The 26,501-nt window shown below is 41.7% G+C and overlaps 1 protein-coding gene across 7 annotated transcripts in view; it reads right to left on the bottom strand.

Moving 5' to 3' along the window:
- Positions 1–26,501, bottom strand: part of LOC121638221 (teneurin-3-like) — a 226,750-nt gene that overhangs the window by 92,577 nt on the left and 107,672 nt on the right. For 5 of the 7 annotated variants that reach the window (XM_041982854.1, XM_041982853.1, XM_041982851.1 and 2 more), the window contains exon 6: positions 1,182–1,437. In XM_041982854.1, the coding sequence (XP_041838788.1) occupies positions 1,182–1,437 (256 nt within the window). Of the gene's footprint in view, positions 1–1,181; positions 1,438–17,131; positions 17,312–26,501 lie in introns of all 7 variants that reach the window. The other 2 variants (XM_041982857.1, XM_041982856.1) reach the window with 1 other exon arrangement.

Below are 26,501 nucleotides of genomic sequence, written 5' to 3' on the forward strand. Positions count from 1 at the left end.
TACAATATATGTTAGGCTCTGAAAAGGCTTTGAAAGGACACCAAGGCTGGAGCTGTGACAGGACAGGAGGCAGATATCTGGACAACTCTGCAGCTGTGAGTCCATGGAAGCGAGCTGAGAGTCTGGGGATAATCGAGTGGAAAATGACGGGAAGCTGAGAACGGCTTTAGTTCAACCCGAACTAATCTGATCATAATAAAAACCCTTTAAAGGCGCAAGTCTACAACCTGCATCTCCATCACATTAGTACTAGTTACAATGACAACAACACAATGAGACTCAGGACAATGCTAATGTGTGTGTGTGTGTGTGTGTGTTTGAATGCCATAATAAAAGTAAAGACAAGAAAATGGCTATGACTAATCCCTGGACTGTAGATGTATAAAGCATAGTTGACATGTCTAACATGATGACAATGGCCAGTAAACAACAGACCCCCCCCCCCACACACACACACACACACCACAACCCACACACACTGTAGGAGTGTGTTACCATAAATTTGGAATTTTCTTCAGTGAAATAAAGCATCTGTGTTTACTTCTGAAAAATAGACTCCAGTGTATTCTGTAACTCGATGCTAAGTGCTATTAAGCTAGCTGAGCTAGCTCTTGACACAGATCAGTAATGACAAAAAAATCACTTGTTTACATAACTGTGTGTTTGACTGACATCAGCACCTGTTCGATCCAACAGCTGCCAGCACACGTATGTAAGCACGCGTGTCTCACTGTTCAAGGGAAGAGCAAATGAACAAATTCCTCCTCTGCTGACATGTCACTTAGTTCTACTTTTCATGCCCTACATTACAGATCTGTGTCTCCTCCTACACACATATTGACATGTATATATATATATACATATATATATATATATATATATATATATATATATATATATGTATACTGTGTGATGCTGTCATGTCAATATGGAGGAAAAATCTCTGATGATAATCTTCCATCTATCACAGTAAGGATTAAAAAGGTCTGACCCGGTACCAGAAGGTGGACCTGGTGAAGTGGAAGGTGGGTGTAGATGAATATTATTTGTCCCTTTGCATATTTATTTCTAAGTATGGTTTGTGCTCAGTTCAGGGAACGAGACATAAAGCATTTTGTCCAGTCTGCAGGAAACTTCGCTACCGTTTTAGTAAAAGAAGCAGACATTCAGAAAAGACGTACCTGGTTTCCAGAGGCACATTGCTGCCCAGCACCCAGCTGTCTTGCAGCGGGACGCTCTCGGGGGGCGTGGTCTGCAGCTCGGCTGGTGATTGGCCGACCACTGGGGCCGGGCTTCCAGTGGGGGGCGTTAGTGATCGCGACTGGCCAACGTGGAGCGTGGAGCCCAGGGCCTGGTTGAGGGCTGTCACTGATGGCTGCTGGCGGTGAGGCGGGGGTACCGGAGGCAGGGTGGAGCCATGATGATTTGATGGTTGTTCTGTCAACAGCAGCACAGAGGAGGGATTAAGGAAGGATGACTTTTTGTTTTTCACTAATTCAGTTTTTTCAAGTCAGACAATAAACATGACAAACTTTATAAACATGTATTGTGTAATGAGCAGAGCTAAAACGTGGCTGTTAAAGTCAGCCTTTACTGACTGGAGACGTCAGTCTGGTGTCTGGGCCGGTTAGAACTGGTGAGAACTGTAACTCAACACTGTACTCAGCCCAGCCAGACTGAATACTGATCAGGGACTAGCCTTAACACAACATCGCTAGGTTTTTGTAAAAATATTTGCTTGGAGCTGCCCCTGCTTCAAATTTTCCTCATTGTTTTCTTTCCCAGCGTCTCTTTGCACCCTCGTCTGTTCCTTGGTGCTCTGAGGGAAATGAACAGCAATGCTAAATTTAATTTGCATACAGAGCATCAAATCTCCATTTCCCATCTCTGCTGCCATCACTGGAGAGCACAGAAAGCAAAGCAGGAGGAGAGAGTACACGTATGGGAGGAGGAGGAGGAGAGGAAGCACGCCTATATGCTGCACTGCCAGCAGAGTAACTGTTCCAGAAACACAAACCTACAAGCTTAATGCTGAATAACACACACACACACACACACACATTCTGGCAGAGTTCTCAGGCATCATTAACAGAACTAAATTTTTGTGCCATCACTGCAAATCTTAATACCTTTCACACACAGATGCAGATGAGCAGCATCACTCAGGGCAGCGCCTGCCTGATGGAACATATCAATACCAATAACAGAAAATACGAAAACACCGACGTGGAAGTTCAAGTCAAATCACGACAGATGTTTATGTGAAGAGACGAAGCCCACAAGGACGAGGTCACATCCAAACTAAATATGCTGTCTGCTGGAGTGTTTCTGCCGGTGATGGAGTTGATTATAGAAATAAATATAATGAGGAGTTATGTGAACGCACACGCCTAGCGACGGGGTTGCTGCTTCAGTGTTGGACTGCTATAACAAATTAGATTTACCTGGATAACAATGGGTACGAGTGAACTGGATTCAACTGTGTGCGTAAAAGAGGATATTTGTTGTGATGGAGGCTGTAGAAATAAAAGTGAAACACTTCTTTTATCAAGCCAATCAGTTCCTTTAGCAGCAGCCTCCACAGGTCCCTGGTGTTAACGGAAGAGATGACCATCAGCATGAACGCTGCTCCATGTCCGGATATCTAAACAAACATTTAATTCCACCGAGGACCTGCTGCTGGTCTCCTGCTTATGTATAAAAACTGGCTGGAATGCATCTCCACGGTGTCCCTGGTGCTAATCTCTCCTATTCATATTTAGGTCCAGCTAACCAGGATTATCCAGATCAGGATAATCCTGAAAAAGAAGAAAATAAAGAAAGACTGATCAACTTAGAGCCTGAAGATGAGTGTCTTCCATCTCTCTCTCACCACCACCTGTTTCTGACTCTTGAGATTCTTAAGAGTGTTTCTCTGTGAGAAAGACAGCTGTACATTACTCTCTGATCCCAAGTCAAGGACGTTTACAGACTTACACACTCAAACACGTCCTTGTGCTTCAACACACACTTCCATCACCATCTAGAGGAATAAATACAGTTGATAAAGAAATGGTCGGTAAGAATGTGAGTTGTTCGCATGATGTGAGGAAACCTTTAAATCTGCAGGAAACAGAACTTCACTGGAACTTTTACAACCTCTGTGGCCCAAAACAGCCTAAAACTCCGGTCATCAATTAAACCTGTCCGACAGTCGAATCAGTCAGTCCACACAGGAACAAATATACACGTTTCTGTCTTTCCACTAAGAGAGGAACAGAGAGTGTTTTCATTGTGACTCAAACATGCCTTCAGTGTCACCACTGCCTCCTTCCTTCCTGCCCTCATTCCCTGATCACAAACTTATTTATTTTCCTCTACTAACAAGTACTAACATCAGCATTTGCACAAAGCATCATTTATTAGCCAAAAAACACCACATTATTCAGATCTATTTAATAATTCCCACCAGCAGTCGTGGGTTAATGCTGTCCATCTGCAGCATCGCGGAGAGAAGAACAAGCTTTGACGCGAGTGTTTGGTTGAGCTCATCAACACGATGCATGTTCAGCTGAGCTTTCTGCTCGTATGCATGCTGTCCTGCAGCTTAATCACTACAACACTGGGTGGAGTTTACTTCTGTTATATCTGCCTCCAAAAATAATCCATCCATGTTTTGGTGGTGGAGATAAATACATGTTGCCTGTTCTACCCCTCCGAGCCAGGGATAACTTTCTGTTTGGCCTGTTTCTTCTATCTGCACATTCTTTCCCTCCCTTTTGGTCTCTAAGCACTGAAAATGAAAACTCAAATTTCTTTTAGTTGCTGTTTTACAGCAAAAGAAAAGAAAGATGAAAATAGCTGAATAAATATTAAGATAAAAAAGTGAAATATAAAAAAGGCACATATAATAATAGTGATGAACTTCAATGAAGTCAGGTAAATAAAATGCTGAGATAAAGTAGAACAGGACGAAGGAGAACGGACAGAACAGGACAGGAATGAAATGAACAGCTTGGTCGGTCTGAGGAGTTTAGATGAGGCGGAACAGCAACAACATCGAGGCAACGGCGGCCACAACAGGCCGAGGCGCAGTCAGGGCGGGAAGGAGAGATTCACAGAAACAGAGTCATCAACACAAGGAAAGAGGTCGGAAGAGGAGTTAAGACTCGTGCTTCTTCAAGCATGAAAACTCATTCCACCTCTGGACTCCCAGCCAGGAGACGGGAGTCCAGAAAACAGGAAATCACACCTGAGATGACTCCGATTTGGAAAACTTTGATTGGCTGAGCTGCCATAGAAATCTGAAGTAACTGGATGAAAGTCTCAGAGAATCATCACCTTCCCTCGTCTTTACTGTAGACCTGATCCACGCCCCCAGTAACCCCAACACAGGAAGTAGGACCCTACGTCCACTCAGCTGAGTCTTTGTAGAAATAACACACAGATCAACAGTGACCAAGCTTTTTCTCATCTGCACATCATTCTCTTAAATCTTGGCTTTCAGGAGAAAAACACTGGCATTGAAACAAACACACAACAGAAACTATTTCCATGTTTCCACTTTTTTCTCATTTCCAGTTATTCCTGCTTCTATTTACCTGCTATCCTCACTAAACCAACTCCAGCTCAGCTGCTTTGTGGCGCCATCGTGCATCAGAAACGTGGATAGATCACTTATTGTGGATTTACCATATACTCTGAATAAACACTACAATTTGTGGCTGGACTGCAGGGGCGCTGCTAGACATAGTGCTGGACAGGGGCACAGGCCCCCCATTACTCAGATCACTTTTTTAAAATAGGAAATATATAGACAATAGAAATATAATAGAAAATAGAAATATAACAGGCACACATAAATAAGTAAAAAATAAAGATATAAAATATATAGAAGATATCAGAACACCTCTATATTTACAGAAAAAGAGAGAATTCCCAGCAGACAGTAATATTTACAGGCTGGAAAAGAGCATCCTGGTGCAAGGACGAAGGTCTGTGTGCGTGTGTGAATCTTCAGTGTGTGTGTGTGGAGGGGTGGGTGCATGTGTGTGAGTACTGTAGGGGGGGTGCAGTGTTGAACTACAGGGGGCTACTGCTTCCCCAGCTCTGGGGAAGAAGCTGTCTCTGAGTCTGGTTTTAATGTTCCTGTCCAGCTTTCCTGATGGAAGCAGTGCAAACAGGGAATTGTGGTTGGGGTCAGCTGCAATGCGTCTGGCCCTCTTCTGGACTCGGGCGGTGTAGACAGAGTCCAGATCTGGTAGACGGCGGCCCACAAGCCATCCTCACCACCCGGGCTGAGTTCCTCTTGTCCTGTGCACCTGCCGTACCCCACCGTCACACTGAGACACAGGATGTCTCGACTAAAAAAAATCCTCTGTTTTGTTTGTTGTCAACCAGAAGTGAAACATGCAAATAGAGAATTTATAAACCAATCAAATGTATAAATTCAAAAAGATTTCTGTTAGAAAAAACCTTCAACTGAATATCAGATTATTGTGGTAAACGCAGTCACATGACGTCATTTTGATCTCTCACATGAATTTGGAGGTTTGCTTTGAAAATCCAGCAAAAGTCATAAACCTATATTTATTTATATTTGCAGAAAAAAAAGAAAAGTGATTGTTGGAACTAAATGTGTTTACAATTTATTCTCTTGTAAAAGTTGCTGAGTCATGTTTTATATTGAACCTGCTGTCTGACTGGGAACTTCTTCTCCGCCGTTCACCGTTCTCCACACGCAGGAAGAACATGTTTCTGGTGGAGGGAACCACCTGAAAACTTTATTTTCTAGCTATTGCACTGAATCAAGTCATTAAATAATTATTTCATAATTATTATTAATAATAATATTATCACATTATTGTCATTATTAAGAAACTGCCCTTTCTAAGCTAAGGAAATTTATTATATGACATTAAATGTGACTCATCTGCACCAACAGTAGGTCATAATAACCAGACTGCCTGATTCATCCTTCATTAAGGCCGTAAAGTCTGTTTCATTTGATCATTTATAACCCAGGATGACTTGGTGCTAACCTGGCAGCTTTTTAGGTTTGTCAGAGCGATGACATCAGCATCTTCACAGTCCTGACTTTCCAGGAATCGACTGACACTGAACATGTCCTGGTTGATCACTGGGAAAGGGACATAAAGCTGAGATGTTTTTCTCATCTTTGATGAAGTTCTGATCGTCATGAATCATGTTGTTTCTAAATGAACCCAACGTGCTGCTGGTATCAGCTCAGACTGTGCCAGTCGCCTCCTCACAGCGGTCAGGAAGCAGCTGCTTCTCTTCTCATTTTCTCTCCTTTCTTTTCTTTTCTGGTCGTCTGATTTTCCACAGACGTGACTTTTCCTGCCTCCTGTGACTGTCCGATGGCCACCGGCAGGACACGTAACTCAGGTGAAACTCCCGGTGCAGGTGTGGACTAAACCACTGTGCTCCGTTTAAAGGGGGGAGAGGGGCTTCAGACACCGTCCAGAATTATTCTAAATGGATTGTAAACCTCCTCCAGGATATAGGGTTAGGATAAAGGGTAACTATCCATCACAGTTTACCCCACAGAGCTACACATGACCGCTCCTGAGACACAGATGGAGCAATATTATAATATTATTATCCAGGAATCATGGACAGCTTCATGTTTGCAGCCTGGGATCTTTGTAAGATTACAAATACCAAACTCCTCCTACGTTGTCAGCAGATCAGTGTGCCCACCCCTCAACCCTTCCTCTGGACCGTGGTTATCATCGCTGTGATAAACTGGCTGTGTTCAGATCACCTGCAGAACTGGAAACTCCTGCTGGTTTGTTGACATCGCTGCTTTATGCTAATTGACCCGGCTCGTATCCTCCACAACCCCGGGGTCATCTGGAAATAAGCTACAGCACAAGCTCCTTCCCATCCACACTAATAATGCTAATTATCTCAGTGCAACATGCACTAAATCACAATATACACACACGAGCAATATATAAATTCCCTGAGACATTCTGGGGAAATAATAAATATGGAACAACTTTTATTATCTTGGCACAAGGCTGAGATCAACAGGAAGATGATTCTGTACTTCAGTGAAAAAAGCGATCAGCAAATTTTGTGATGATAAAATATTGCAAACAAAAATATGAGAATAACTACATAATAATAATAGAATAAATAAATCTGACTGCACGAGTCGTTACCTGCTCAGTCATCATGATAATCTGGCTTTCTGTGTTTTCACTCTTCTCTCTCCTTAACTCTTTAACCCCCATTAACTCCTGCTTCTTAAAGCCGCTGCTGTAAAATTGCTGTGCTACGGCTGCTGCATGTGGCAGCACACATCACCTTTTCATGTGAAAGAGAAAATCCAAGAAAGAAACAAAAAGTGACAGACGAGGAGGCTCAGAGGCAAAGTGAAAGCTGGAGGAAGAAAGGAAGAGGAAGCATGAAATAAAACAATAATGGGATGCAGCAACAAAGAGGACGGAAAGAAGAGAAACAGTAACAAGCCGTAACAGACCGGCCGGACTCGGGACCATTTTAATCCTCTTAGTCACAAGTTGTCCTGAAGTGTCTGCAAGGCCGTTAAGATGATGATATATTCCCATAAATCAAAGCCCATCCCCCGATAAGGTCTGTCTTCATTCCTTTTATCTTTTCTAGTTATTTTCTGACATAAACAGAACAATAAATGCAGGAAAAAACTATTCTTGGGTTTATGTATTTTGTTTACTGAGATTTGACAGAAAATAAGCTCAAATGTCCACCCAGGACATCATGTACATTAACAAAAAGCATCTCGTTACGATTTGGCTTGTGTAAGGTTTTGGTATCTAGCAGATTGTAGGTGGAGAGGGCTGAACTCATAATAAACTGCCAATTTTGTACAACCAGAAAAAAGACAAGAAAAAAACTAATCAGAACAGGGAAGAAAAAAGCAGATGTCCTTTCAGGAATTAAAATCCTTTCCATCAACATATGAGACAATCCATCCTCAGTCGGATCAGGTTCTACTAAATCCTTCTTACAGTGAAAAACATACGTTTACAGTCATTTCTGGACAAGATTTATTTTTAATAAACTTCATCATAAAATCTCTGTTATTTTCCTAATTATTTAATATTCTTAGGTATCCTGCGTTATCATCCTATATATTTATCATCCTATATATATATCCATCCAAACAGTGGTCTGATAAAAAAAAACACTGACATTTTTCCTTTTTATGTTTTCTGAATAATAATAATATCCGTATCTAATGAAGCATGAAGATTGCAGAGAGGAAGGCAGACAATCAGGATTACCATCAGACTATCTGTCCTCCCCCATTTAACTTCTACAAAGGTGACGGAAAAATTCAGTTAGCAGTGTTCTGGTCTGGGGAAATAAAATAAAATAAAATAAAATAAAATAACTGACTTCTAATAATCTAAATCAAATAATTTAATAACCCAGATCAGTTTGTCTGTTTACTATATGTTCCTTCTCTCAAGTGAAATGATTGTCTTCACAGGAATAAATATTTTAATTATAATAAATGGAAATTTTTACTGAAAACAAACAAAAGGATGAAATATTGGCATTACCAACAACACTGCAAAAATTCTATAAAATGAGATTGTCTTTGAAATGGATTGTTTTGTTTAATATCTAAAAGAAGACCTCATGACATCACTCCGATTGAAGAGCAGATGATTAAACATGAATCTAATCATCAGCTGATTCGTACACGTCTCACAACATCCAGTGACACCTTTCACGAAGACGGAAGACTACCGTCGAAACATGTCAGGTAGGCTTATGATAAAACTTAGTGTCTGATAACAAAAGAAATAAATCAGCTATGGAAAAATTATAGACACCATGAACTTCATTGGGTTATTAAGCAGACACAACCTTGTGTTAAAAAGCTTCACCATTTAGGGAAAGTTGAGCTTAAACGGGCACGCCACAGGAACCATCTACATGACGGAATTATACTAAACAGCCTCAACATTAAGTCCCCGATCCGAACCAACAACGCAGAGCAGATGAGTGCGAATGTCTTTGTTCAAAGAACGCATTCGAGACACAGCAAACAAAATCAGTAACCTGGAAGCACAACTACAAGAAGAACTGGAAGTTCAAAACAATCAGTTCCCTCTAAGGCAAGGCAAGGCAGTTTATTTGTATAGCACATTTCATGTACAGGACAATTCAAAGTGCTTTACATAAAACAAAGATATTACAGATATTTAGAATAGTAAAAGGCATCAACACATAATCAACACATAATCACAATAAAATAATAAATTACATTAAAATGATTAAAAGCAAGATAAGTTAAAAAAAAAAAAAAAGTTAAGCAAAGAAATAGAGACAACACTCGAAGAGCACTTACACAACGTCTGTGTCCGTGAGTACATAAAAACAAATAAAATAAAAACAGCTTGATTACCAAAAAAGAAAACAAAACACAGACAAAAACAATGAATGACAAACGGATTTGCAATCTTTTCAAAAAGCTTAACTGAAGCTGAACATAACTTTCTGTTACACGGCCTAAACTACGCCATAACACCAAAACAGGTCCCCCATGAGGAATTCAGTTTAGCCACGGAGTTAGCGTGTGAAAAAATACAGGTCCAAGGAGAAAAAGCAGAACTACGAAATGAAATAGCAGGCATCCTCAAAACTGCCAAATAACCACCAAGAAACGTCAGCAGAAAAGAAGCAGAGGCCGTTAAAGCACTAAACAATAACAGCGACATTACAATCGTCCCAGCAGACAGGGGCCGAACCACCGTGATACTGGACACAGAACAATATGAAAAGCAAATGAAGGACATGTTGCACGACGAAAACAGTATTCTGGCAGCAGTCACATCTCCATCACACCATCACCTTCACGTCCCGTCTTCCGCTGACCTTTCTAGTACAGGCAGCTGCAGCCTTTCAGAGCCACATTTCTCCGTCCCTACTGCAGCACCAGAGCCATGACCACTCATTCACCCTCCATTCCTGCTCTGTTTCTCCTGCCATCGTTCTCTAATTCATTTTCTTCCGCCAAGTCAGGTCACTCTGTCTTCTCTCTCGCGCTCTGGTATTGGCCATGTCATTAATATGGAAGGTTGTGTCCCTCTGAGCCACCGGCTCCTCTTTCTGTCCTCTCAGCCACCAGGATTTTGATGTTAAATCTCCTGAATGTTTCCCTATCAGCTCAAACTGACTGCACTAATAAAGAGATGAACACATTTCATCGAAGTCCTGGTTACAGGAATGTTTAAAGCTTGTTGCCTAATGTTCCACAAGCAGCTCTGTGACAGTCTAAGGGATATTTGGGTTTTTATTTCACAATACGAAGGTCTGCTGATTGCTGCTGGTGATCTGTGAAGGTTGAGCTCATCCATCTGTCATATAAACTATAGCTGGGTTGTATCTGAATATTTTCATCTTTTTTTATTGCCTAAAAACTGAAAATGTTAAGTAATTTTGCTCATATCTAACAAGGTTATGGAACTGTCCACTAAAATGGGCTGTACCTCCTGAATAAGGAGATAATACAGTTTAATTCTATCACTTAAAACACCTGAGGCCAGATCTCTATTCTACATTAGGGATGTCACAATTACTTGATTTCACAATTAATTGAATACTGTGAGTAATTTGTCCTAAAGATCCTTATTATCCTGATGTGTGGACCATTACATGCTCCTGGTGGGAAGAAAACATGAGGCAGGTGTGATGGAGGACGTCTCAGCCTGGAAACAGGACATGAAACAGGAAATCCATCCAGCATGTTTCACCTCCTGCAGGAGAACCTGCAGCTTGTAGCACAAAGCGAAGCAAGTGTTCAGTAACTGGTGATGATGCTAATGTTTAACATAAATCTGACATTAAATGCTCTCCTGGTATAATTCTGTCCGACTCTGGTTGGACCTACAGCAGCGTGACCGGTTCATTTACAGGTTAAATTATACAGATGACGGCTGGTTTCTCTGTTCCGGCATCAGCGACTGGCCGTGAAGTCTCTTACTGCTCAGTGTTTGACGGTCTGTATCAGAAAGCGTATTTATTCCAGATATGTTGTCTAGTTTCTTTATTTCCACTGTTCCAGGATTATTTATGTCGAACAGCAGCTGGAAGTCAAAGCTAGCTGGATGGTTTTCCTGATTTCTGAAGAAATGTTCAAAAGAAAGAATCCTCCCAGGTCCAGGTAGAGGTCCTGGACCCTTTCATCTGCTTTCTCTGAGAGAAACCCTCAGTTAATATTCAGGATTATTTATTCTGCAGATTCAGTTAGAATTGACTTTACTTTGTTGTTCTATTATTTTGTTATGTTGGCATAAAAAAATAGAGGTTTGTATGGTAGCGACTGTGCTTGATTAAGTATGGCAAACCTGCTGCTGGACGCCCAGTATGTCATCTTATCTTAATTTTTTTCTTAAAACTTTCTTTCTTAAAACTTAAAGACCTAAAAGAAATGTTCATGTGATTTTACACATTATATTATTGGGACTTTAACGTGGAATAATGGTGATAATTTCTCTTTTAAGCAGAAGAGACGTTTTCCATCAGAGCAGACCTGACCTATTAACCGAACTTTCATTTTCAGGATCATTTTGACTTCCGCTGATGCTAACAGCCGTGTGGCACGCCGTGTTTCCTTGTGGCACGCTATGTTGCCGTGTAGCACGCCGTTTTGCCGTTTTGCCTTGTTGCCATGTGGCAGAGGGATCTGTTTGCCAAGCTCAGAGCAGCAGTTTCTTAGAGGACTGAGCAGCAGCAGGATTCTGGAGTTGTTTGGGAAGATAGGAAGTCATAGATGATGGCAGAAAAGCAGATGTGGGACAATAAGAACGAGTGGAACAAAAAAAGAGAACTATGCAAGGTTGATTAGATGTTAGTATCTGCACCAGATTCAGAACTCACAGATTATAATAACATTCAGTCAGGAGACAAACAGATCAGCGTGTTTGATCATCAGATTTAGAGTTAATCAATATTTAAAATATAAAATATCAGCAGAAGAAACAGTGTTAATGAAACACTCCAGACATTTGTTAATACTGTTTAGTTTCAATAAAGCAGCTCCAGTACTGTAGTTCTTCTCATTATAGATCTGAACCAGAGGGCAGGTCCATGCTGCGTTCAGGTGACACTCAGACTACACATCCATGAAGTCATTAAAGTAGAATTTGTATTGTAAAATCTAAGTAGGTTGTATCACTCAAAACAATTATGCAAACTTCTCACCCCAAAAAGGAGAAGAAAAAAAAAGAAACCTGGGCTGACTGGAACGTTTTCAATTTGTAGAACTTACTTAATAAATCTGTGATTAAATCCATTCAGATTCCAGGCTACGCTTCTGATGAGTTAACGTTAATCTTTAATATATTGATTAAGTTAAATAGTTCTTTCAGCTACTTTACAGCAGGAACTTAGTGTGGGTGGTCTTTGCTAAACGAATGTGGCACCACCAGCGTCGCTGTTACGGTGCAGCAGCTTTCTGCACAATTACACAATTACACAACCTGGTGGCGCGACATGCATTTTATTCTGGCTAAATGTCTTAAATGAAACAATAAGAAACAATAAGAGAAAACCTGGAGACACTTTTAGGGAAATTTTAGTTTCTATGATTGTAAAATGGGCATTATATATATTTTTTTTAATTTTACTGAAGATTTTCACATAAATTTATAAACTATGTAAGTCTATATATATATATGCAACACATCTGCAACAGGGTGGGAAAGATACACAGGTTATTTCTGATTTTTTTATTTTTATTTTAATTCACTAATTCATAGAATATGAAATGTAATGTAAGAATGTGTAATAGTTTAATGCATAAAATCTAAAATCATCCATTTAAATGAAATTAGAGGAAAAACTGACTTCTTTTTTTCTAATCCACTCTGTATAAACTACACGCTACAAGCTGCACATCATTTAGAAAATCTCTCTGTCTCATTACATTGTCGGGACAAAGCATTAGCTGCATCTCTCCCCGTCTTCAGCCCTCCACCTCCATCCAGGGTCTTTGTCCGGCTCTCTGTCTCCCAGCCTTTTTGTGTGGAGCCTGCCACAACATTTTGATTTACTTAAGTGACTCCATTCTGCCTCAGACATGAACCCAGTGTTTTTGGTCGAGTCCCGTATGTGTGTGTGTGTGTCTTTGTGTGTGTTCATATGTGCATTTGAGGCTTGAATCACCATTACTAGCCTAACATTCATTAGCCTGATCAATGACCTACTCTCTTCCCATCTCAGCTCTTCTAGTAAAACCATTTATATTTATATATTTTCTAATATGATCCAACTCACTTCCTGGTTTCTCCAAAACTCTGTGATTCCTCCAACTGAAAAATGCTTTATTTCTTTTTTCCTTCTCCTTGTTTCCATCACGGTCATTGGTCAGGTCTAGTGTTGAGAAATATGCTTTTTCTCCCCGCCCCCTCCCTTTCATTAAGTGACTCATTGATTAGTTCTGGTGTTGAGAAGAATTGCCTACTTGGTCCCAAAGTAAAATGCACTAAGTGTTATCCGTGTTTGTGTCTTAGCGTTGGTCTGACTTCCCTACAGCTGCCTGGATAGACGATATCAATAAAGCCTGGCGTCATCCTGCTGCTGGGAAAGAAACGGCTTTTTTTAAGTAGCTTTTTCCGCTCCAAGCAGATTGCCTTGGCGTCTCTAAAGACAGCTAAAGGCTGGACGGTGGAGAGTTTTTTCATTCTCTGCAGGGACGCCATCACACCATGTTTGCTCACCGGCTTCAAGGCAAATATCAGGGTTTAGACCATTAACAGAGCTGAAACGTTTCAGATCAGGCTAACCCTGCCTCCAGAGTCCCACAGACCAAGAAGGCCTGATAGGACTCCTTCTTCAGCTTGATGGCATCCCTCACTGCTGGCGTCCACCAACTAGTTTGGGGATTTCCACCACAACAGGCAGTGACGACCTTACGGCCACAGCTCCGGTTCAAAGCCACAACAATGAAGGAGTGGAACACAGCCCGCTAGGACTGAATGTCCCCCACCTCGCCTGGGACATGGCTGAAGCTCTGTCGGAGCTCCACCAGGCCTCCCCACCTTCTGAGACAACCCACCACCAGGTGGTGACAGCTCCGCCCCTTACTTCACCCGAGAATGGCACGTGGCCTGAGGGATCCTGGAGCCACACGTGGACACTGGTACTTGACCACGGTGTTCATTATGGACATCCATGATGAGCACACAAGCCCAGTAACTCAACACCACCGGGATTCACATCCGGAGGGCTGGACAGGACATCAGGTCTCCGCTCTGCAGTGTTTATCATGTAGAACAACATTCTGGGAAAAACTGGCTCAAACTCGGTGCTTTCTTAAAACTTTACGTTCTAGTAAGTGATGTCTTCTGTCAGCCATAAATCTCTGTGAAAGTCTGCATGGAGGAGGCGCTTTGGCTTGCTCTGTATTTTACCGAAAGGAGGGCATGAAGGAAAAATCATTGTCTGAGAGAAATCTCCTGGATCCTCTGCTTTCTCTCTGCTTCTCCCTCATCTAAACAGTGAGTTAGAAACGGGTTGATAATCTTGTATGCATGTCTTTAAATGTTAGAAAATGTCAGCTAAAGGCCTCTCGTTTGCGTTGCCTCACTTTCCACAAAATCACTCATGCAAAAAGTAAAAGAGAAAGACGTTTGGGAAGGATAGTGAGTGATATAGACAAATAAAGGAAAAATAGCATGTCTAGAAGGAGCAGGAAGTGGTGAGAGTGATATTTTAGATGTCTGGCTGAACATGGGTCTGTTAGGTCAGGCTGGGACTCGTTTGGGAAACGAGGACCACACACAGATCCACAAACACACATTAACATCCTTTTAGCCGTTTTAAGAACTTCCTATAAAGCTGTTTTTGATTGTGTTTAGATGGCGATGTATATACATCTCTCTGTCTATTTCCATCACTCTAACAAGCTGTCTTTTTCTCTGTCTTTCCAGCTTTCCTCCCTTTTTCTCTCTTTCATGCCCCTTTCCTGATGCCGTCTGACTCTAATTGTGGTTGTCGTAGCTGCTTTCTACAAACCATCCGAATCTGTTTCCTATTTTACTTCTGACTATAAGAAGGCTGATCCAGGGCTGTTGGCCAGCCAACACAGCTCGACATCTGGTACTTGTCACCCTCAACGGGGAACCAGGTCTCAGATCTGCACTCTGAACTGAACCAGTTCCAGCCTCTGTGGCTCCAGTGGTTCAAAAAGCCAGACTAAGGTTTCATCCCCAACTTTCAGCCTAACATGTGCCATGTGGAGAGACACAAAGAGCAGGCGTGATGGCAACCAGAGCTGATCCTGCATATGCCAAGCTCCCGCCAAACAGGCTTTTATTGCTGGACGCTGATCAAAAATGGCAGCTGTCTAAACTCAGTGTGTCCACCGTTTAAATATGATAAAAATATATATTCTGCTCATTGCTCCGCTTCAGTGTTAGCTTTAACAGTAGCTGTGGAAGGAGGGGAAACCAGAAATACCACAGATAAGTTCCTAATGACGTCTTCTGTTACGTTCACTGAGGGATGTAAATGTTCCACCTGCGTCATCTTCATCCACATTGTTCCCTTTAGTGTAAATAAGCAAAAGTTCTTTATCGAGATGTTTACACTTCATGAAATATCCTTTTCGAAAACATGAAAAACCTGAAATTCCTGCAGAGAAACAATTTACATGTACATATTAAATCAAACCTATTTTTATTTATATTGTTTATTATATGATTTAATTTAAATTTTATATATATGTTGCACATAAAATAAATTTTTAATTTTTTAAATATATTTATATCCACCAAATATTTTGATTTTAAATATAAAAAAACATAAAAGACCTGGTCTAACTTAGTAATGGTGTGCTCATACATTCCACCATTCAAGTTTAATATGCGTCTGATCCACTAACACACACACACACACACACCAGTGGGAGCAGGTCATGGGGGTTGGATTAAACCACAGATCTGCACATCTGATCAGGACTTCCCATGATCCATCCTGGTCCTCATTTCAAACCTGGGACAGTCCCAGCTCATGGATAGGTTTCTGTTGTCAACCCAGTCTGTTTGGCCAAGCAGAGCTCCTAAACAGGCAGATAACTTTACCATTCACCTGAACAGGTAGATGATACTTGTTCAGAATTGCTCTGCCAAAAGCAGACGAAGAATGAGGATCGAGGCCAATAAGGGAGCAAACCGAGGCCCCACAAATTCCAAAAGCAAGACGTCTACAGAACCACAACGTGCCTTTCAAACGCAAATCTGGCTTTCTGTTAAAACGTCTCAGAAAAGATCATCTCCTCCATCACAGGTTCGGTCTGAATGCAGATTCTCTGTAAAAACATTCAGTAACATCCTCAACAATGTGAATCAGAAACATGTGCGCTAGCTGCTCCGGCGGCTGGAACTGGTTACACTGTTAGCTTGGACCGCACCGTTTATATTGACCAGTCTGTCCTCATCTGCTCAGATTTCTTGGTATTGTGAATACTAGAGGAAGACTAAATCCTGCACGCTCATAAATGATACGCTCTGTTCCCGTCAGCGGCAGGTTTGGTGGAGGTGAGGTGTATCGTTTCTGGTGGAAAGCCTCGTTTCTCCATAACTTTACTGAGAGCAGTGAAGCTAACGGCTCCACCAGGAAGCAGAAACATGAGCAAAGATCGGGAACAGATAAGGCCGCCCAGCTCCAAACTGCTGAGTTAAGAAAATCTTATTTTCATTTATTAACAATGTAGATTTATTATGGATTTTTATCACAATCAGGCTGCCACCACACATTAAAACAACCTGTTGCTTTGATTCATCCAGACTACTTTTTATGATCTGACATATAAATAAAGTTATTCTGGACTGAGTTGGATTAAACTGACTTCAGTTAATTAATTGTAGTAAACTGGAGCTGAAATTAACTTGTTTAGTAGCTGTATGAGGATGACATGACAACTTCTGCAAGTTGATGTTAAATGATGGAATAAATCTATTTAGTTACCTGCTGAAATGTAGAAAAGATGCAAAAATATGAGAATATTTTTGTGTATGAAAATGATCCAGAGCAGTGTTTGATGTTTGGTGATGAATGGAAAAACAGTAAAATATCAAGATGACACTTTAATAAAATGTTTGCTAATGAAGCAACGAAGCATGGTTACCATGTGTTACAGGGAGGTACAACCGGGCTGCATACTCCTCTGCTTCCTCTGCTTCCTCCTCTTCTTCATCTGAGTCTGGTTCAATAGCTTCGCCTAACAGTGCGTTGTCATGTGGATTAGACTGAGGATGTGATTGGTCAATGACAGGTGATGGGCAGGAGGGGGAGAGCATGGGGGAACCTATGAAAAAACACAACCAAAAAATGGAAAAAGAATGATGAAATTGAAAACTAATTAAAATAATCAACATCAAAAGCTACCAAACTCTAAAAAATAAAAATAAAAAAGCAAATGAAATATGATGTTTGCCCCTTTCTTCAAACTTTCCCCCCCGACACCGTCCCTTCCAACGCACAAGGGTTCCCGAGCGCTGGGCAGCAGCCATTCGCTAACACTCTGCTCTTGCTCAACTCTCTTTCAGCTTTTTTCTTGGAAGTAGCTTTTTCCAAAATGGTTTTTCTTTTCTGACTCGACATAGGCGCCTTTCATAACTTTTACGGACAGAATTTGTAGATGCAGCCGAAGCGTTTAGGGGATCTGGTTTGGTGGCATAAGGATTGGGTCTCTGCTCTTTGCGGATGATGTGGTTCTGTTGGCTTCATCGGGCCGTGATCTTCAGCTCTCGCTGGAGTGATTCGCAGCCAAGTGTGAAGCAGCTGGGATGAGAATCAGCACCTCAAAATCCAACACCATGGTCCTCAGCCGGAAAAGGGTGGAGTGTTTTCTCCAGGTCGGGAATGAGGTCCTGCCCCAAGTAGAGGGGGTCTTTTTCAGAAGTAAGGAAGGGATGGAGCGGGAGATCAGCAGGTGGATCAGTGCGGCTTCTGCAGTGATGCGGACTCTGCATCGGTCTGTCATGGTGAAGAAGGAGTTGAGCCAAAAGGCAAAGCTCTCGATTTACCGGTCGATCTACGTTCCTCCCTTCACCTATGGCCACGAGCTGTGGGTAGTGACCGAAGGGTGAGAAGCTCTGTGATCCGGGAGGGGCTCAGAGTAGATGCGCTGCTCCTCCGCATCGAGAGGAGCCAGGTGAGGTGGTTGGGGCATCTGGTTAGGATGCCTCCTGGACGTGTTCCGGGCATGTCCAACCTGAAAGAGGCCCAGGGAAAGACCCAGGACACGCTGGAGGGACTCTCTGAGCTGGCCTGGGAACACCTCGGGATCCCCTTGGACGAGCTGGTGAATGTGGAGAGGGAAGTCTGGGTTTCTCTGCTTAGGCGGCTGCCCCCGCGACCCAACTCCGGATAAAATGGAAAATGGATGGATGGATGTAGGATAATGTCCCTCACGTTTAAGTGTGAACCATATTTTGATGACGTGAGCTAGCCAAGCTCTGGCTCTCACTTTGATGCCTCTACATTGCTTCAAGCCTCTGAGATAGCGGGACCCGAGCATGAAGAGAGGCACGTACGTACGTACAATCCTGGTCTCCACAGAAAGATGACACACGTGAGATTACTATAGAACAGTCAGAATTAAGATATGTGTTACTGTGTCAGAGTAAATTCACCTGTAACACAGTAGAAAATAGAACTAGTTATCTCCTCCTTAAAGAAAACCATAGTATTTTCAGTGGAAGCCAGTGAATAGCAGCACAATAAACAGTGCTTAAACATGCTTAAAGAAATTTAAAATGAAACCAAAAAGAAAACTGCAGTATATACGGGTCACGGGTAAGCTGGAGTCTATCCCGGGCAGGGTACACCCTGGACAGATCAGCAGTCCATCGCAGGGCAAACACATAGGGAACAAACAACCATTCATACTCAGACTCACTCCTAGGGAGAATTTAGAGTCATCAATTAACCTAACAAGCATGTCTTTGGACTGTGGGAGGAAGCCGGAGTACCCGGAGAGAACCAACGCATACACGGGGAGAACATGCAAACTCCACACAGAAAGACCACTGCCCTCAAGGTTCTAACCTGCTCCCCAGCTGAGATTCAAACCACCAGACCACAGTGCAGCCTTATATATATATATATATATATATATATATATATAGATAGATAGATAGATAGATAGATAGATAGATAGATAGATAGATAGATATTTTTTTCTCTGAGTGAAAGAGAAGCTTATCCAAGTTGTTGAAGAGTGTGACAGTCAGAAAAAGAGGAAAAGTTGGCTATTTGTTCCAACTTTAAACCCCATTTACAACCTGAGTGTAAAAAAATCAATTTGATGTAATAACCTTGGCATTTAGTGACTTCTGAATGCTAAATTATCCTGTTCTCTGCTTGTATGTGTGTGTGTTTGTGTTTGGTTCGCTGTGTTTGTGTGTGTGTGTGTGTGTGTTTTGTCCACAGCCCTCTGGAAAAGACCTGCAATCCATACAAATGTGCCGGCACAGAGGAAAGAAAATCACATTCCATTACCAGCAGGCTTCATGCAGGAGGTCTATCCAGATTAAATGTGTTGTGTCTCTTTTTAATCTCCTGATCTCCCACATTTGTTAACAAGGGGGGAAACTGAAATACAAAATTAATGTTAGGTCATTTGATAAGCATGCCAGTCTTGTCTGGCTAAGCGTATTTGCCATGCTAAAGTTCCATCCCTTTTCTTTTTAAAGCACACACATCAAATCGTTTTTGCAGTACTTGCTTGTTCATGGAATAACACCTGTAAACAGCTTTGTCTTCACAGGTCTGAACAAAGACAAACAGTTAAGAGTTTTAGCATCTCAGCATCCTTTAGCAATAAAACTGCTACTGTTTCAAGCTAAAGACAGGTCGATAAGAACAAATCTGAAACAACAGGACGCAGGTCTCTGCTTAATTATCATATATTATGCCCTCTGGCTTGTTCTCTGCTGTGGGACAGATTCTTTCACATGAATGTGAATCTACATCTCCCCACCATCTTGTCTTGAGTGGTTGAGGACAAAAATATAAAAAAAACGAATAATCCTGTTGGATTTTTCTGGGTAAACAGGAAAACTGAAGGATTAGAGCTACATGGAGGCGATATTAAAGGGCAGAGAATGCTTTGACTAAATTATGCATCCACAACTAATCGGCACTATTATTTACACCAGATCTACATCTTCACCCTGAGGCACGTAATCAGTGTGTTTGGCTTTGCTTTATGATCATTAATAATATCAGAATGTTCGGTTGGCTTTGGCCTTGTTTTTTATCATTCTGTGATGGCAGTGTCATGGCAACCCAGTTCAACCAGCTCTGGACAGCAGACTAGACTGGAAATGTAACGCAGGAGCATCTAGAAGAACAGAGCAATCAGTCTGCAGTGGAGAGTTCAGTCAGCTTTGCAGCTCCTGTAGAGGCAGCAGAACCAGAACCAGAGACATAACAAGGCTGAACAAGCTGGTCCAGAAGTTCTGGTTCTGATCCGGATCCTGGACCTGATTGTCCAGAGAAGAGATGATGGAGAATTCTTTACATCCTTTACACAACACAACAGTGCTTTCAGTCAGAGGCTTCTTCAGATCTGAAAGGTCCAGGAGGTCATTCCTGGAGCAGACATCAGCCTCTGTAACACAACTTTATCATCTTATTATTATTATTTCCTTAAAAACAACAATAACAAACTGACTACAGCATCACAGTTTCCCTCTGGGATTATTTGGTTTTATTTTAGTTTACCAACAGCTTTTGCAGTTGTTTGACCTCATAACCAGTTCTGAATTCAAGTGTTGATAGAGTTCACATGTATCTCATCCAGGACAGTAAACAACACTTACACCATCCAAAATGTACCATATGATGCTAGCTGGAGTGGATATATACCACAAATTACACTGCCTCTCAGGCATATGGAAACACAGGGAAGCCGGTGGTATAGTGAAGTGGGAGCTACTGGTCTACAATGGTGGAAATCAAAGAAACTAATAATCTATGATTACAGTCAGTAACCCACAGATGATGCCTAAGAGGGCCAGTCAGAATACCTCCAGATGTAGTCGAGTTTTAAATGGCTTGCTTATGTTTGCACAACACCATCTGTTGCAATGTGTGCTTTCAGCAAATATCTGCTTTAATGAGTCATGGCTGCCTACAGGCGCTCCTCAACACGTTTACCAGAAAAAAACACAGAAGTGGACCAAAATAAGCTAAATGAGCCGGCTAGCTTAATCGATTTAAATTAATCAATAGTCAATAGTCAAGTCATAATTTCTTCCCTTCGTGATGTGAAGAGAAGAGTAACATTTAGTTTAACTCAATTTCAATTTAGAGAAAATAATCAGGAGGACAATATTTTTTTTTCTCAGTTGTTTGAGTTCTTCTGCAGAAAGCTTAAGGCTCTGAGTTTCTGGGGTTAAAATGTCTGATACTGCAGACCACGCAGAACCACCGGTTTCTTTTTGTTCTTAATTTCAGGTAAAGTCAGATTCTAATCTTTTTCTTAAATAAACATAAATTCACACACACAGACATTTCCCCTTTACTGCCACCAGCAACTAAAAACTTATAAAGAAGGATAAATCCATGTAAAGAGGTCTTCTTGAAATTTCTTTCTTCGTTTATTTGTTTTCTGTTTCTAAAAACGTTGAAAGAGTGAAAAGTCTGAGATCTTGTCAACAGTTTTTTAGACCTAAAATTTCCGAATTAATGATGTTTACTTGACACCTGCTTCCCTTTCTAACCTGAAACTGTAGAAAAATAACCAGTGATGGGAATAACTGTTAATTTTTTCAGTAAAAGACAATGTAAGTTTCCATGGTTCCAACACTGTTACTGACCGTAAAATGTGGTATGTTGCTATAATTAGATTGAAGCGATCTTAATCAGACCAGGAGCTTCAGGGACGAAGGAACCACACAGTGGTGATGATTGGCCGAAGAAGAGTCATGGTAAGCCCATCAGAGGTGGAATTAGACAGATTGACCACACGAATGACCAGGAGCAGTCGTCCGGAGAAAACGAAGGAAGAGTTTTTAAACTGGAAGATCAAATGTTAGTTTTCCTTCACTGACACAAAAGAGACATGCCCTGAGATCCGATCATCATGACCAGAGACCAGAGACGGTCTCCATGTTGGAGACCGTCTCTGGTCTCTGTCAGTGCCACTAACAAAGAAGGAGACGTTGCCACAGCATCCAATCAGCGTCGGTTTACAGTTCAAAGTTTTATGATGGCATTTTATTAAAATAATTAACCATTTAATTCTGAAGACCCCAGGTCTTCAGTCGGACCACAGTTCACTTTTTGAGTCCAACCAAAGTTGGAGTGAGCATTCATTTCATTAGTCCAAACCAACCATAGTATCCGTCGGCGTGGACCAGGGTTTGTTTTTGAATGTGTGAATGTTCCCTAAAACTCTGTGTTTCTGACTCGTTCTAATCTCACAGTGACTTTATTATGGACATTCCTGAAGCAGGATTAGCCGTCTTTAGGGGAGATCTCAGGAAGAGACGGGGTGAAAACGATGTCAGATTAGCCATCGTTAGGGGGGATCTCGGAGAAGAGACGGGGTGAAAACGATGTCAGATTAGCCATCGTTAGGGGAGATCTCAGAGAAGAGACGGGGTGAAAACGATGTCAGATTAGCCATCGTTAGGGGGGATCTCGGAGAAGAGACGGGGTGAAAACGATGTCAGATTAGCCATCGTTAGGGGGGATCTCGGAGAAGAGACGGGGTGAAAACGATGTCAGATTAGCCATCGTTAGGGGGGATCTCGGAGAAGAGACAGGACGAAGATTACCCTTCATAGCTCTACTTTACCTTTACTTTTAGAAAGTAACTGAGTTACTAGCTCTGTAACTAGTAACTAATACATACTACTTTTTGTTTTAGTAACAATCCCAACCAAGCTTTAACATCTGGTGTGTTTCGGTGGATGAATGTGAGTCCGGTCTCAGTGAACAGTAATTCTGGCTCCAGCCTGAACTGCACATAGTAACATAAGCAGTTCAGCAGCAGCAGCTGTAAATCCTGACAACAGGAACAAAATGCATCGCTGAATAAATAACGCTGGTGTTTTTAGAGCTATAAAGAGCGGAGTGGTTCTCATTCTGTACTTTTCCTGTCAGCTACAACCTTCAGATATTGACATAAAGAAAGCATAAATGTAAAAAAATGTGGTTATGTTTATTCCTTAAATATCATCTAGAGATAAATGAAAGCAGTTAAATGAAAAGTCAAAGCGCAAAAACAAAACAAAACAAAAAAGTTTAATTTCATTGCTAAGAGTTCATCGCTGTCATTCCTCTACCATCATTATCTTTTTTATTAGTTTGTAAGATCTGTCAGCCTTTTGTTCAAGTGGACTATAAGCTAGTGCTTAGCCACTCTACCCCCTGGGCATAATTAAAATAACAACCATGATGACAGAAACACACTCACTTAAACTATCTAGTCACGCACACTCAGAAATACGAGCAAGACATGAATGAGAGAAGAAACTGATTTAAAAAAAACACATAAAGTCATCCACTACTCTGAGAAGTTCTGATTTGTTTTTAATTTCTGTTTAGATTTCCCCGAACCCTGTGAGTGGGTTGACTCTAAGCAGGATTCATGCTGGTGTTTCCCATGACAGGTGTTACATCGTCAGGTTGAAAAGGGAAGGAAATGTTGAGCAATCAATATTTCCACAAATTACTCAAGTGTATAATCAACCATGAACCTATGAACATGTAAACAGTTTGCCCCCTCCCCCGACATCATTCTCTCTCTTTATATTTCTGCTAATATGGCCTCTAGGGGAATGATTTGTGTACGTGTGCTGTAAATCAGGCATATCCACAGAGAGCAGCACTACAGAGAGGAAAATGCTCACTTTCAACAGACTCGTTCTCCGTACATCTTTAGAGAAAGTCCGATCAACTTCACAGATAAATGCGTATGTGTGAATCTTGCTGTGTTAATCCTGCGATGGACTGATGATCTGTCTGCTGGGGTGGCTTCAGTGCCCTGTGAACCTCAACACAATGAGGCTGATGTAAAGGTCAAGGAGTAAAGTGACTTTTGACTGGTTTCCTCACCACGGCAACAGGGGTGGGGAAAAAAATATTCTTTTAGATGCATCACAATGTGGACGTAGATGATCCAGAATCAATGTGCACATGGTAAAAAAATAGATTGTTTTAACTTTTAATTAATAGAAGAATGCTGAGGAAAACAAAAGGCGGAAGTGATGGCTGAGCATGAACTCCAACCGGTACCCTCTGTACGAAAACGAACTTCAGCTTCATTTGCTCGGAAATTCCGGTTTCTTTGGGGAGGTGTGAATGCAAACTCTGGCCCACCTACAAATGTAGGTCTCGGTTTGCCTAAAGCAAAGCAAAGGTCACTGTGGGTTCAAAGCAGGGCATTGTGGGTAAACACAACCAAACATACTGGTGTTTAGAATGATAGGTGGCTCTGGATGGGAGGTATAGAAATTTGAGACCCCTGGGATCTGATGCAGCTCCATGTGTTACTGCGATGGAAACACATGTTGTCCTGGACGTGGATTACATAAAGTGTTGTGTGGGACAGAACTGGTCCAAATATGAGGTGCTAGCCTGAAGACAAATGGCTTTTTTTTTCTTGTGGACCACATGTGGTGGTCATGTGGCTGAGTTTTGGCACTCGCAGTCACATAGTCAAAAGTCAAGGCCTAATACGGGCCATATCTGGGCCACACATTTTTTGGTATCTAGGCAGCTTCTTGTCCATAAATGATACTCCCCAAAACTGCAAAGTAATCAGAGTATTTCTGCAGATGAAAGGACCAAAACCTTACCTGTGCTGGTAGCAGCACCAGGTAAAATATACACCACTACTAGAATAACACAGGTAAACTCTGGGTGGACAATATGGACCAAAATTCACAGCTAACAATTTAATGTCCCATGTGCAGATCTTGACATTTACAGTGACATGTCCAGGATGAAGCCATCTTTAGTTTAGAAGTACTGTAATACTGTAACTCCACCTCTACTTTTTCTTCTCACTTGGTTGTCACAATCTGCTCCTACAGTCTTAAAACCCACATAATGAATGAATGAATGAATGAATGAATGAATTTATTGTCACTGCACAACAATTACATCTGCAGTCCAGGCTCTCCTAACAATACTAAAAAGAATATAAACCACAATAAAAAACAGTTGAACACAAAAAGCAAGAATACTACAAATAAGTTATATAGTAAAATATATAATAAGCAACAAGAAGATAGTTTTATTTAAAGGTGGCGTTGCTGCTGGCAGCATTAGAAGTCATGGCCTGCGGTATGAAGCTGTCCCTGAGCCTGGTGGTACGGGCTTGAATGCTGCAACTGGAATGGTCCGCGTCACTGGTCCATGACACTTCCATTTCTGTCTATAGGAAGGCAGCAGCAGAACTGAGGCGTGATCAAATTTCCCAAAAAGAGAGCGAGGGAGGGCTTTATACGTGTTTGCGTAAGGGGTGTAAAGATGATCGAGTGTGTTCTTGCCACACGTAGAACAGCTGATGTGTTGGTGGTATCTCGGCAGGACTTTCCTCAGGTTGGCGCCGTTAAAATCCTCGGCTACAATAAACGCAGCCTCCGGCCATGAAGTCTCTGCCCTGTCGATAACTTCAAACAGTTCTTCCATGGCCACATTGGTATCAGCATGATGCGGAACATCCACTACTGTCATGACAACCAATGTAAACTCACGCGGAGATAATAAGGCTGGCATCTGATCATGAGGTGCTCCAGGTCCGGAGTACAGCCCATAGAAATAATTCCCACATCTGAGCACCACTTGTTGTTCACCATGAAACAGACACCACCTTCCTTGCTCTTTCCTGAATGTATAGTCCGGTCCAGCCGATAAACGGAGTGTCCCTCGGGAACAATGGTGTAGTCTGGGATCGAGGGGTTGAGCCAAGTTTCCGTTAAAGCAAAAACGATACAGGTGGTAATCTCCCATTGAAACGTCATCCTGCTCCGAAGTTCATCCAGCTTGTTTTCCAATGACTGAACATTTGCCAGAAGAATACTTGGTAGAGGAGGCCGATTCTCCCGTTTCCTCAGCCGGACCAGGACTCCAGCTCGTGACTATCTTTTCCTCCGCCGCTCAGGTACAACAACAGGTAGGCGCTGCCATGGAGATTCCCCGTTGTAAGCTGGTGGCGATGAAAAAGTTTTTTCCACTACTGACCTGATGGATAGTAATTATCTCTATCATACTGTATGATAGGGCTTACTATAGCAGGTTGCATAACTAAAAAAAAAACAAAAAGAATAATAAATTTTGTAATAATAATACTAAATAAGGAAAAAAATAACGTTAGGAGAGAGAGCTTTAGATGCAGCAGCCATCCATCTGTATTCCTTCTGTGTACTCATTAACACTTCAAGCTCTTCCTTTTTCCTTTTGTGCTTGCAACCTCAAACTTCCCAACACAACGGAGGGAAGAAATTACTTAAATTTCCTCCACTTTTCTCGTG

This window comes from Melanotaenia boesemani, chromosome 4 (genome assembly GCF_017639745.1).
Source record: "Melanotaenia boesemani isolate fMelBoe1 chromosome 4, fMelBoe1.pri, whole genome shotgun sequence".
Taxonomy (NCBI): Eukaryota; Metazoa; Chordata; class Actinopteri; order Atheriniformes; family Melanotaeniidae; genus Melanotaenia; species Melanotaenia boesemani.